Here is a 14,845-nt window from a genome sequence, read left to right as displayed (position 1 = left end):
CACTTCAAATTATATTTCTTAAAAGTAAAGGTCAGTCAAATAGAAATTACAGTATGTAAATCTCACTAGACTCTGAGGCGGCAGGTACCGCTACTGTGCTGACCTACTGTTAGGGTTGTTGGCTTTAGCAGCAGTGGTTCAATGGGTATAACTGCGTTTTTATGTAAAACACACACACACACACACACACACAACGATATGTTTATATGCAATTCATGGGTTTCATCAGGTCCCTTTCCACAGGTGTTTTAATCAAGCACCATGCAGTCTACATTCATAATCTAGGTGCTTGATTTTAAACACCTGTGGAAAGGGACCTGGTGAAACCCATGAATATGATAAAAAATGATATACAAAATTGCATTTTGACCTCGTAGGTTAGTACACTGTGGCACCTCTCAATCAAGTAGTTTTATTCAGTAATTAATTGATCATGATGGTGGTGACTGGGGTGGTTGGGAATAGCAGGGAAGCATGAAAATAAAAAATAGTCCATCAGAAGCCAGTTTACTGCCATAATGCAGGGGTCAACTTGATGACTGTGACATTGTAAAAATCACTTCATTGCTCAAGTCTTGTGACGATCTCTGTGCTTTTATTTGTTTTAATGTGACTTTTTTAAACTTATAAATCTTGTTTATAGCAGTTCAGTGCCAGCTGTCCTTCACGTGATGATCTAGTTTTACCATAGCAATGTGGTGTCATAAAGTAGTTTCATTATCTTTGTTGAGTAACAGTCAATCTCCACTTCTAGGACCTATGCAGACCTTGCAATTAAGATCCTATCTGGGCTATCCGATTGCAAGTGGCCTACTTTAGGTACGTGCTCAGACCTGGCCTTAGTGCAGATGACTGACCCAATGCTCCCTTGTTCCAACCCTTCAGCTCCAGGTAGAATCCAAGAATCCAAACATACAATCAGAATCAGAATCAGCTTTAATGGCCAAGTATGTGTGCACATACAAGGAATCTGACTCTGGTAACTTTGCTCTCAGAAACATACGGAACTTAAATAAGTGAAAAAAATAAAAAATCTCAATCTGTACACATAAAATATAGGATAAGAGCAGATATATACAGCAAATCAGGGTTTTGTACAGTGACTATGTACAGTTAATGCAGAGTTATTGTTCGTGTGCTGATGTGAATGGTCTCACACTCTGTGACTGCTCAGAGTTCATCAGAGCGACAACCGGGGGGAAGAAACTGTCCTTGTGACGGGTTGTTTTGGCATACTGTTGTGGATTTTTTCCCTTACTTTGAATAAAAAGATCTCAAAACAAAGGTTTTGTCTTTGTGAGTTTTATTGCAAAAAACAAAGGTATACCGTTCATGAAGGGGGAAGAATCATCTGTGAAAACTCCGCAGATTCTCTTCTGCAGTTTTAGTTTTGCAGACAGTTTTTATATTTGAAACAAGGCGTTGTACAATTACTTTCTGCTCATTGGTTCTTGTTCCTCTCGTACAATGTTTTGTCTCTATTAGTTTGCTCAACAACAGTGGGACCTTGAGAAGGTTCTCACAGAGACGGCTGAGCAGGTGCAGATATGTTTTGTCTTGTGTGAGCAAAAGCATGACAGTCAGCGCTTAAGAATTTTTCCACTACGGGAGTGAATGGGGCACCGAAACACAGCTTCTAAATAACACATTATCTGCCACAAAACTCGTTCATTTCATCAATATTTTGTTATGATGGTCAGTACTTAGAAAATTTCCACTACAGTACAGTGCTCTGTAACGCCAGCCTGAGGGGAGGAGTCTGAACAGATTGTGACCAGGGTGTGAGGGGACTGTGGAGATTTTCCTGGCCCGCTTCCTGACCCTGGACCAGTACAGGTCCTGGATGGAGGGAAGGTCAGTGCCAATGATCTTCTCTGCAGACCTGACTGTTCTCTGCAGTCTGTCCCTGTCATGCCTGATGGCGGATCCAAACCAGACTGTGATGGACGTGGTCAGGACAGACTGGACTATTGCAGTGTAGAAGATGATCAGCAGCTCCTGAGGCAGGTTGAACTTCCTGAGCTGACGCAGAAAGTACAGCCTCTGCTGGCCCTTCTTCCTTATGGAGTCTATGTGGGAGGTCCACTTCAGGTCCCGTGAGATTGTGGACCTTAGGAACCTGAATGAGTCTACTGTAGGGACTGTCCTGTTGAGGATTGTGAGTGGAGGGGTTGATGGGTGGCTCTTTCTGAAGTACAAACAGAAAAACACAAGATGGGGAACTATCTATCACATACATTCCTTCATTATTCATTTTGTCTTTCTTGTGTTTTCTCACACATATCGCATTGCATTACACTCATAGATTGTAAACAGACTCATTCAAAAGGCCATCCTGTGGTATGACTCTGCTTGAAAGAAACACAGAGATATATTGCAATCTGGACTAAGACAGACAGATGTGTCAGACAGACTGGAAAAGTATTCTCTTCCTGTTTCCACTCTGTGTTCTGTTGTCCGAGTAATTTGCATGTCAGATTAGCATGCAGGTTTACCCACCGCTGTGTGTCAGGTAACACGCTGCATTTGTGCTCTGCTGCTGTCAGAACAATAAGCACCCTGAAGCGTTGCTTAAACCAGAAAAACTCAGAAAATGAATTAGGATACGCGCCTTCTCTTATCTGTTATCTTTTTATATCCCAACTGCTGCTGAAGTTTCTCAGATTGTTCATAAATCCAAACCAACAACCTGCCAGTTAGCCCCTCTTCCAATCCATCTGGTAAAACCCTGCCTCCCTTCTTTGTCATCTTTAGTAACCAACATTATACATTCCTCCCTGATGTCCGGCCATGTTCCATCATCTCTTAAAACGGTTGCAATTGCCCCTACAGTCAAAAAACCTAGTGCCTACTCCAAAATCTAAATAACTTCCGTCCTATCTCCGATTTGCCATTTCTATCAAAAATACTCGAAAAAACTGTTATAACTCAGATCTATGATTATTTAAGTATTTCCAATATGCTTGAACAATTCCAGTTTTCGCCAATCCCAAAGCACAGAAACAGCTCTTATAAAGATCACTAACGACCTCCTTGCGACACCTGGCTCTAGGTTTTTAAGTATTCTGATTTTCCTTGACCTAAGTACAGCCTTTGACACCATCTCACACAACATCCTCCTTGAATGGCTTGCCTCTGTTGGCATCACCGGCACCTGTCTCAAATGGTTTACATGATATCTCTCCCACTGCACTGAGTTTATCCAGCTCAAACACTTCAGATCTCACCCTTCACCCATCACCAGAGGAGTTCCCCAGGGCTCCAGCCTGGGTTCACTACCTCTACGTCTCTACCCCCTGCCCTTTCCACCTGCCTAACAGAAATTAAATCCTGGTTCTAGTCCACTCTTGCAAGAAATGAACAGTTTCTCACTAAACATTTATAACTATACTGTACTCCCCTCAGGTTAAGAGTCTCGGTGTCTCTAAACCTTACTCAACAATCCTACTATAGACGCAGATGCTTTTTAGCCAACTAAAGATTGCTAGTTTATGGCCACCAACACCTCACGATAAATCAACCCAATGCTGTTTTTGTAGAGTGGAAACTAGTACAAGTACCCCTCAGTAACAACCATTATAAATATATTTAATTAATTATTGTGTAAATATAAAATTTATTTAGACACTGGGTTTCATAGAACACAGTTCAAAACTGTTACCATCTTGGTGGGCAGCCAGTCTCAGTAATACAGCTTTGACCTGTCTATTGAAGTTTGGAAACAAGTTAAATTGTGTTCCTCTTATTTTACAGGGCTCGGTTTGTTACTTATTTTTCTTTAGACCTGTTCTGGTGGGTTGTTCCTCCCTGAGTTTATTTCAAAGTCCAATCATTATTTATCTTTGACCTGCCATTGTAAATAAACTCATGAGTACTCACAGTTGTGACTCATCAGAATCAGAATCAGAATCAGAATCAGCTTTATTGGCCAAGTATGACACATACAAGGAATTTGACTCCGGCACCTTCCTCTCTAGTACTCAAGCATCATAAATAAGATAAAAAAAAAAAAAAAATAAAAAATAAGATAAATAAGATAAAAATAAAATAAATCTTCAAATTGTACACATAAAAACAGGATAATATATACACCAAACTGGGGTTATTGTACAGTGAGTATATACAAAAATAGTTTATTGATCATGTGTATGGACTCACACTCTGTGACTACTCAGAGTTCAACAGAGCGACAGCCCAGGGGAAGAAACTGTCCTTGTGTCGGGTGGTTTTGGCGTACACCGCTCTGTAACGCCGACCTGAGGGGAGGAGTCTAAACAGATTGTGGCCAGGGTGTGAGGGGTCTGTGGTGATTTTTCTGGCCCGCTTCCTGACCCTGGACCGGTACAGGTCCTGAATGGAGGGAAGATCAGTACCAATGATCCTCTCTGCAGACCTGACTGTTCTCTGCAGTCTGTCCCTGTCTTGCCTGGTGGCGGATCCAAACCAGACAGTGATGGATGTGGTCAGGACAGACTGGACTATAGCTGTGTAGAAGATGGTCAGCAGCTCCTGAGGCAGGTTGAACTTCCTGAGCTGACGCAGAAAGAACAACCTCTGCTGGACCTTCTTCCTAATGGAGTCAATGTGGGAGGTCCACTTCAGGTCCCGTGAAATTGTGGACCCGAGGAACCTGTATGAGGTGCAGGATGTAGTGAAGAGCCATGTTAACTGCATCATCCACTGACCTGTTTGCTCTATAGGCAAACTGCAGGGGGTCAAGCAGGGGATCCGTGATGTCCTTCAGATGGGTCAGCACCAGTCGTTCAAAGGATTTCATGACTACAGATGTCAGGGCGACTGGTCTGTAGTCGTTTAATCCTGTGACAGGGGACTTCTTGGGAACCGGGATGATGGTGGAGCGTTTGAGGCAGGAGGGGACCTCGCACAGCTCCAGGGAGTTGTTGAAGATCTGAGTGAAGATGGGAGCCAGCTGGTCAGCACAGACTTTCAGGCAGGACGGAGACACACCATCGGGTCCCGGGGCCTTCCTAATCCTCTGTCTCTGAAAGAGTTGACGCACATCCTGTTCGCAGATCCTCAGTGCAGGCAGGGGATCAGATGACATGGGCCTTCAGAGGTTGTCCTGCGGTGTTTGGCAGCAGAATTTTGTTAGTGGGGGTCCTATGGGTTGAGGGGAGGGGCTGTCGTCGGGCGAGGGGGGGGGGGGGGGGGGGGGGGGGGGGGGGGGTCCACCCTGGACAGGTCTCCAGTCTATCACAGGGCTAACACAGAGAGACACTCACACCTACGGCCAATTTAGAATCACCACTGAACCTAACCAGCATGTCTTTGGACGGTGGGAGGAAGCTGGAGAACCTGGAGAGAACCCACGCAGACACAGGGAGAACATGCAAACTCTACACAGAAAGGCTACTGTGCCGACCAATACAAAGACAATTTAAAAAAAAATTAAATAAAAATTGAGCCACATTTGTTTGCACTGTGATTGGTGTTTTTGAGGGGTGAAAACTGAGATAGACTACTCGTTGGTTAGTTCCCAGATTTCAGTAATTGATAATCATGAGAACGGTTCTGACCAGATGAGCACAGTGGCCAAACTTCCTTAGTATTTCAGTACTGGCCACTTGAACAAATACAGGTTGCATACAAAATTTGTGGTCTGGTCAAATTACTCATTCATTCATTCATTCATCTTCTGTACCCACTTATTCCTGTTAAGGGTCACGGGGGTCTGCTGGAGCCTATCCCAGCTGTCGTCAAATTACTCTTTGAGTTATTTTATTTCAGTGTACCCTGTTGAGCACGTTGCTTGACTTGCTTGAGCCTTGTAATCTAGTAATAGCTTCAGGTGTACTGTACAAGAGAGTTCACTATCCCGACTTTAGTTAAATATATATATAACATAATCTGCATCACTTGTCTGAAAAATAAGAGCCCCAGCACCATGAAACTGTCATGACAGTTACACAGATGCACACAAGCCCTCTCCACCATCAGTCCTAAAACAATCCCTTTCAAGTGATAAATCATAACCAGCTGGTGGTTAAATGTGTGTTGTCTTACCTGATATTGTGTTGGTCACACTACAGATCCAGGGATGCGGCTGAATAGAGGCGAGGAAGGAATGGCAAGGTTTCAAAATGAGATGGGGAAGAAAATGAAGGAGGGAGCGAGCAGGAGAGAACATGAGTACAAACACAAAAGATTCTGATGTGAACACCTGGGAATTCACTTGGACAGGGAACAAGACTGGGCCAGAAACTCTGAGGCTCTCCACAGGCAGGGTTAAATTCAACTTTTTTCCCTGCAGTCCTGCAAGGAATGTGGGATCATGCTGCAGATGTGGCTTGGCTAATGCCATTTTCATTGCTGTGATCTGTTGAGGCAAAATCCCGAGGGTGGATGACACCAAGGCTCAAGCAACGTATGCGAAGTGCCGGCTTATCCCCGCGACGCACTGAAGCATATCCAGCCAGAGGCAAGCAACGACCGAACAAACAACTTGTCTCTCCGGAGGTTTCACTCGCCTAATGTTGGAGTTATCCTTCACAGAATGACTGATTTGACAAATTTCCGTATAACTTATTGCTCATGATATTGTGGAAAGATGCAACAAATTAGATCATATCATTTTAGGTACTCAAAATAATGCTGATGTACGTTCAAGTATCCATCCTTCAGATAAGTTTCGTTTTAGTTATTTAACGCTATGGAAACAGGATGTAACATAATAGTGACTACCAGTTGCCAAGCCAACCGCTCCTTAAAGCGGTGCTGTGGAACCGCTTAAAAAAATAATAAGTACAGTGTACAGTTCAACATTTCATTGTACCTGGTGGAGGAAGAGTGTAGTATTAAAGTGGAACTACTGTTTTTTTTACAACCTGGACCTTATTTCTGGCATAAAATACGATCGTATTTGGAGTCGTTAGTCAGATATTTAGGTCTGTGTATATCAATATAGTGGGAGTGACTGGGGCACCGAAACGCAGCCTCTAAATAACACATTATCTGCTGCAAAACTCGTTCATTTCACCAATATTTTGTTATGATACACTAGTGCTATTCCCCGTTGAGTCCAGAGTTACCCGTTATCTATTCGTGCAGCGGTTTGTTGTTCTTTGGCCAGCTGTTCCTCTCTCTGCCTCCACATCCTCCTTTCAACGAGTTCCTCATCCGTATACTCTGGCTCTAAACGGTAAGGACGTCCATCATAAACAAAGTCGTCGTCCACAACCTCAGAATCGGAAAAACATTCAGCGATGTTGCAAAAAACTAGCAGTAGCGAATTACAGGTAAACAAGCCGACCGTCGTGGGTGTGCGCGAGGCGCTAAGAGATGACATCATCCAGGTCAGAGGTTAGTAGGTCAATCTACAGACCCCGGATGATGATAACAGGTAACTCCGGACTCAACGGGGAATAGCACTAGTGTATCATAACAAAATATTGGAAATAGCAAGTGAGTCTGGAGGAAGTGTGACTGGGTCATCAATATCATGGCTCCACTCTCATACCACACTGATCAGACTCGCAAGATGGCGCTGCCCGTATCCCCGGGAAACTAGCATCAGTTTGGCCAATGCAAGGAAGTGGAGACGCGTCGTCCATATTTATATACAGTCTATGGTCCAAACTGTTCAAAGCTGAACAGAAATAGAATTTAAACAACAACTTAAACAGTTAAACTTTATGTCACAGCTGGACAGATTAATTCCTGGGGGGAGTTGTGAGACTGTATTTGAGTAAGAATAGTTAGTTTTGAATTGAAACCTACCAAACTGTGTTTTTTAAATTTAGAAATAAATAAATGTATTCTAATAATCTACCACACTTTCTATGAGGGAGTTTACTGAAGTGGTGGCCTAGTATTTTTATCACTACTATATGAAGTATTAGTACTACTTCATACAATGGTAAACAAGGTACCTCTATTCTGCATGATGAAAATACAATGTGCCTTTAGTTTTTATGTATTTCACACACACTTTTTTTTTATTAATCTTCCAGCTGCAGGTACGCTGGTCGTGTCATGACAACTCTACAAATGTGAGCTAAACATTATTTTGGGATTCTGATAGTGTGAGAAAAGAGATAAAACTTTTTAAAGCTTTATATATTTTATGTGTCAAGTACAACGTCACTGTTTCTTTATTCTCACAATGTAGGGACTGCACAACTGATCCCAGCAAGCAGCAGACTCTGGGGCAGCTGCCCACACATAGAGAAGAGAAAATCACAACACACTTTCAAAAAGTGTAGCAAGTGTAAACACACAGAGGTACACTTTAGTAAAAATAGCATCATTCTGTGTACACAATGAGATGCAGAAATGCAGAAATCCAAACCGTTCTCAATTCAAAGATTGCAGGAAACATGAAGAGAGGGGGAAGTTTTCAGCTCCGGGGGTTTACGTGGAATGTCCTCAAGCAGAAACTCACAGTTCAAAATCAGGACAGAGATAAGGATGATGACGTCTTATGTGATGTCCTTCTGTCTGGGCGGCCGGTGAATGTTCCTCACTACGCACTTCACCATCCACTCAATGCCTTCGTTAACTCCGTCTCTGTATCAGATTAAGCGAGAGTCAGTTTGCAGCATTTTGTTTTTTCCTTTAAGCAAATCCATCAGTCTTAGTAAACATTTAACAGTGGTGACATCAAGCAAATGTAAGGTAAACAGATGAAGGACTAGTCTTAATGGAAAGTGACAGGCCTAACCTTGTTGCTGATGATGCCAAATATATTTTTTACGAAGACAAGACGGGAAATATACTATTTAGCAGAAGCAGTTGGAATCCGCCTTGACGGTGTTTCTTCTCTCTTGCTGTCCATACATTCGTGTGCTACTACTCTATAGCATGTTATTACTGTGTGTCCCTCCCTCCATCTTGTTTTCCCACCGCAAAAGCATGAACAGGTGTAAAATATTATGTAAACTAAACCAGCATTGTCACTGCTCTACTTTGGGAATCCGTGATGTACTGGATTGGATTATAATATTGGATTATATATATAGCAGGAGTCTTACCCTGTGAGGGCAGTACAAGGCTGGACTAAGCAATCTCTCTTGCCAATCTTCGGGGCACAGTCGCTGAAGGCTGTTTTAATGTCCGGCACTGACAAACAGTTCTGAAGAACAGAGAAGAAACAAGGAACGGCTCAAGTCAGCACCAGTTGCCCAAACCAACAGATTATTTTCCCTTTATTATCAGATGATTTCTAACACACACAAAGTAACAGAAAACAGTGATCAAATCATACAGGGAAAAAAAATGTTTCTGAATGTCATTTGATATGTGACTATAAGTAGCTATGAATAAAACACTGGCTCGGTTTGGACGGAAGGTCATACCTGCACATCTTGTTTGTTGGCCAGCACGAGAAGCGGAACGCCTTCTAATGCTTCACTGCTGATCATTTTTTCTGGATAAGACAAGAGTTCAATTATTGATTCATCAAATATCTCCAAAGCACACACACACACACAAAAAAACACACAATATCACAATTTCAGTGGACTGAGGTCAACGGAAATTTTATTCAGAAAATGAAACAAATGACCATTACTCACCAAAAGCCTCCTTTGATTCTGAAAGACGTTCTTCATCAGTTGAATCGATCACATAGATGACTCCGTGGGACTCAGCATAGTACTAAATATGAACATGAAGAATACAAACAGCACATTAGAGCAGGTTCCTGGGCTCATTTCCATAGACAGTGTAAAGATGGATGGCGGAACAGCTCCTCTAAGAATTAGAAAGTCTTTATTTGTCATTGTGGTACAATGAAATTAAGGCGGCCAGCGGTCCCCTTCTAGGTGCAGTAAAAAATAAAAAAAAGTAATAAATAAGGTAAGGAATGTAAGGAAAACTACGAGCCGAAGTCCCGCCCCTTCTACTTCCGGGCCATGGGACCTATCTTTCGAAAAAATATGAACGGCAGTCTATGGCGAAAGATAAATTATTTTCTGGTCCCGATCGACTTGTGCCTTGGATTATACATATGTTGTTTTTCAGAATAAAAAATGATTTTACATGTCAAGAATGTCACAGTTTGTTGCAAGATAGTTAAGTAAAACGCTATGGAAAATACGTAATTAAACGAACTACAAGTCCCGCATGCTGGCGCGTACAGAACCGACCAAAACTCCCTTCGTGTAACTACAGCTCTCGACATGACCCGATTTATAATGATTTTCACCTCGTTTGATGCTTCTGCCTTCGTCCTGGAAGAAGACGGTAAAGCTCAACAAGGAGACAGCCATAGTTCTCTAGTTACGTACATTGTTCGAGACGAGAGATGTAGTTCACTAAGCGATCTCATACAAAACCTAATGTTGTTCAGCTTATTTACGTCAAATAACTTATCTCTTGACGTGAAAAATTATCTTTTAAATTTCGGCTCTCTATTGACACTGGCATGACATAACAACTGTTATTACAACATGAAGTTATTGAACTTGTTGACTAAAGTGAAGCCAAAGCAAGTAGAGCTCCCCCTGGGGGCTGGCTGCAGTATAGCTCATAAATAAAATTTTTTTCAAGGATGGTTTCGGTCATTTGAGGTAGTTAATACAATGCTGATGAACGTTAAAGTGTCGGTTTGCTTGGAGAAGTTTTGGTTTAGTTAAGTTCAGTTATTATAAAGCGTTAAGACTATTTAATGTACTGTACTCTACTCTACTCTACTGTACTACTGTAACACTTGACCACAACCTTAACACTTCAGCATTAGCTACACCTTTTTTTTGTACTTTTTTAACAATAATTTGGAAATGTGGTTAAAAATGTTGAGGGGAAACTAAAGTATGTTGTACTTTCGGTGCACTATACTCTTTGTGCTGCAGCCAGTTGTTCACATCTTGTAGCTGCAATATCAAAACCTTGATGTTAAGATGCTCTGCTGGTGAAATACTTTCAGATCCCTAGTCCTCATTTGACAGATGAAGGTGAGCAGACTACTCTTACCTGTTCCTTATTACATATCAAAAGGTATTTACACACAGCACCAGTCAAAAGTCTGGACACACCTTATTTTCTACATTGTAAATTAATACTGAAGATATTGCGCTACGCTCAAAGTGGGTCTCACGAGGAAAGAGAGACCAAAAGTTACCTCTGGTTCTAGGATACATTCATTAGGGTTACCAGCCTTAGAAACCACACATTTACTGAACCTCAGATAAAGCCCATGCAGTATGGAAGTCTAAGGGGATGCGATGGTGAGGGGCTGGTTTGCTGGTGGGATTATCATTTGTTTGCAACAGGACAATGACCTCAAACACACCTCCAGGCTATATAAGGGCTATTTGACCAAAAGGAGAGCAGTGGAGTGTTGCATCGCATGACATGGCCTCCACAATCACCTCAACTAAAACTATTTTTTATGAGTTAGACCAAAGAGTAAAAGCAAAGCAGTCAACGAGTGCTCAACACCCATAGGAACTCCTTCAAGACTGTTGGAAAAAAACAATTCCAGGTGACTACTTCATGACTCAGAGAATGCCAATGTGTACATATTTAATTTTTCCAACTCTCGCAGAGTGGTCGGCACAGCAACTTGCAGTCATCATGATGTCACATCCTGTTTCTATTGCATCAAATAATTAAAATGAAACTTATCAGGAACATGAACACTTGAGTATTTTATTAACTACCTAAAATGACAAAAACCATCCTTGAGAAAAAAATTTTGACATGTATTTTAGTGTTTTAGTCTGGCCCAAGTCCCATCCACTAACATCATCCATCTTTATACAATCTGTGATTCTGACTGTATGTAAAGTAAAGTAGAGTAAGGCCGGGCATATACTGTAAGATATTTTCAATCTTTTAATTCAGCTCCATCTAAAACTGCACGACTAGATCGCTGAGTTCAAAAGTTCACAGCCTACGAATCATGTTCTCACACTATACGGCCTGATGCTCTGATGCGACTTGACTGCTCACACTGTGCGTCCATATACCACACGCCGGACTTTTGTATCCGGAACTGCAACGTCAAAAAGAAGAAGAAGAAGTAGAAGAGGAACCCGGAAGTGGGAGACGCACATCGAAGTTGTTTTGACGTAACTTCGGCGATCGCGCGTGCTCTGTGTGAGAGGTCGAGGCAAATCGGCTCGTGGCACTGCTTCTACTGTGCGATACCTTCACGAGGAGCGACCAGGATTTCAAACAAGTTTGATTTTCTTGCGAGCACACGATTTGTGATCGGGAAGTCGTCATGAGGTGTTAATCTCTCCTCGTTACCCCACGTATACTGCACGAAGTTCAGCCCGATTCAAAAAATAGTCGCACGAGTGGCAAATCGTCTCAAAATGAGCCGACAATCGCACAGTGTATGCCCGGCTTAAAGTAAAGTAGTCTGCATCATAAATAGAGATCCTTTAGCCTAGACAGGGGATGCGTTCCCTTTAAACACCTACAACATCCGGAGACCAATGCCTCAGCATTCGTCTCTGGATGTTGTAGGTGTTTAAAGGGAAACTACCATTTTTTACAACCTGGACCTTATTTCTGACATAAAATACGATTGTTTACTCACCCTTATAACTTTGGTGTCATTTGGAGTCATTCGGACGATATATAGATCTGCGTATATCCATATAGTGGGAGTGACTGGGGCACCGAAACGCAGCCTCTAAATAACACATTATCTACCCCGAAACTCGTTCATTTCAGCAATATTTAGTTATGATACTAGTGCTATTCCCCGTTGAGTCCGGAGCTACCCGTTATTTATTCGCAGACGTGCCTCGGTTTGTTGTCCTTTGGCCAGCTGTTCCTCTCTCTGCCTTCACATCCTCCTTTCAACGAGCTCCTCATCCGTATACTCTGGCTCAAAACGGTAAGGACGTCCATTATTAAACAAAGTCGTCGTCCACAACCTCAGAATCGGAAAAATATTAAGCTATGTTGCAAAAAACTAGCAGCAGGAAATTACAGGTAAACAAGCCGCGCGGGGTGCACGTGGAGCTAAGAGATGACATCATCCGGGTCAGAGGTTAGTAGGTCAATCTACAGACCCTGGATGATGATAACAGGTAACTCTGGACTCAACGGGGAATAGCACTAGTGTATCATAACAAAATATTGGTGAAATGAACGAGTTTCGCGGTACATAATGTGTTATTTAGAGGCTGCGTTTCGGTGACCCAGTCACTCCTACTATATGGATATACGCGGATCTAAATATCTTCTGAAAGACTCCAAATGACACCAAAGTTATATGGGTGAGTAAACGACCGTATTTTATGCCAGGAATAAGGTCCAGGTTGTAAAAAAAACAGCAGTTCCCCTTTAAAGTTTTAACTCACTTTGTCCCATAGAGACTGGAGCTCCTCCTGACCTCCGAGGTCCCAGAACATTAGACGAGCCTTGCCCACATCGATTGTTCCAACTGTGAGGGAAAGATTCATAAGAAATGTTTTAAAAAAACAAAAAACTAACAAAAACATTAATAATGTACAGAACTATTGGAGCAGTGGGCTGCAGCCTCTCTAGGGAGGGGTCAGGTGCTTGCTCAGCCACCTGGGACCCTTCGGTACCAAGCTGCACCTCGAACCAGCTCCCCCACGAAACTTAAAACTATATTATTATAGTAGACAGGAAAAAAAGCGTAAAGTAATGCACCCAGAAGCTATCCTTGAAGCTAATTTACAAGCTTAACATTCACTTACTGTTTAGGCCCACCGTTGTTGTGATTTTAGACAAACTCATCCCCTTGTAGTTCTTACTGAATTTTGTTTTGGTCTGTTCCAAAAAGGTCTGCAAAGAGAGAAAGAACACGAGCCATGTTATAAAATAAAGCCAAACATGTGAACTACTGTATACAGCACCCGTTGTGTAGAGCACTGCATGTCAAAACGTCCTTCTTTCTAAACTCTGTAAATCTGTAGTTGCTATTGCAAATGTTTATAGCCTGGTCAACCATTTAGACAACTGAGACGACAAAGCTAACCACTATGTCGAGTCGTTTCTAGACATAGTTATAAAACACGATCACGTTAACATACCGTTTTCCCGGCGTTATCCAGACCCAGAATCAAAATGCAGTATTCGTCCTTCTGGAACATGTACTTATATAATCCTGAGAGTAAAGTGTACATCTTGGAAAAAAAAATGTAAACAACACAAGTACTTGCTAACTACTCACTGCCAACATTAGCTTGGTAGCTTAGCCTATAAATGAGGCCGACAGAGCAATACAGCGCCTCTATAGCCTCATTATGATCAAAATAAAAAAAGACTTATGTAAACGAAGGCGACTAATAATCGTAAATACCTTCAGTAAGTCTCTAAAAGCTGTAGTTTAGGGCTACGTTTGACGCTACGTTTACTGTAACCGAAGTGCCGCTACAGGAATTATGGGAAATGAAGTAAACACAGTGTCCTCTTAGACGCGCCGTAGACCGCCCTGATATCTATGTACAACTTCATTTCCCAGAAAGTATTTCGAGAGAGCGACAATATTAACCCCTTGACGCCTGATTTGATTTACAACTAGAAAATTCCCGCAGGAAATTTTGAGAGTGCCGAGTGGGCTGTTGCCGGGGTTCTGTATTGAAAAAGCACACCTCAAATAGTAATTTTTAACATGTATATTTACACACATCAGCCACTAATTCTAGCATTAGCCACAAATGTTAGCAATTAGCATGTCTTTACATGCAGTCAAGCATTAGCCGCTAATGTTAGCAATTAGCATGTCTTCACTACCACGAGCGGCTAGCACGCTAGCTACTCATGGCAGTAAAGCATTAACCACAAATGTTAGCAATTAGCATGTCTTTACTACCATGAGCAGCTAGCACGCTGGCTGCTCTTGGTAGTAAAGCATTAGCCACAAAGTTTAGCAATTAGCATGATGCGCTAGCCACTA

General features: G+C 42.1%; 1 protein-coding gene across 1 annotated transcript; it reads right to left on the bottom strand.

Annotated features, from left to right (window-relative positions):
• Nucleotides 1–5,287: 5,287 nt before the first annotated feature.
• On the bottom strand, nt 5,288–14,521 carry arfrp1 (ADP-ribosylation factor related protein 1). The gene is made up of 7 exons (XM_084542082.1): nt 13,980–14,521; nt 13,644–13,731; nt 13,281–13,363; nt 9,534–9,615; nt 9,315–9,385; nt 8,991–9,091; nt 5,288–8,526 (listed from the first exon to the last, which is right to left on the bottom strand). The coding sequence occupies exons 1-7, from the start codon at nt 14,070–14,072 to the stop codon at nt 8,439–8,441; spliced, it is 606 nt and encodes a 201-aa protein (XP_084398208.1). The 5' UTR covers nt 14,073–14,521; the 3' UTR covers nt 5,288–8,438.
• Between the last annotated feature and the right edge of the window lie 324 nt (nt 14,522–14,845).

Source organism: Chelon labrosus (assembly GCF_963514085.1).
Source record: "Chelon labrosus genome assembly, chromosome: 4".
Taxonomy (NCBI): domain Eukaryota; kingdom Metazoa; phylum Chordata; class Actinopteri; order Mugiliformes; family Mugilidae; genus Chelon; species Chelon labrosus.
This window is presented reverse-complemented; position numbering and strand designations above follow the sequence as displayed.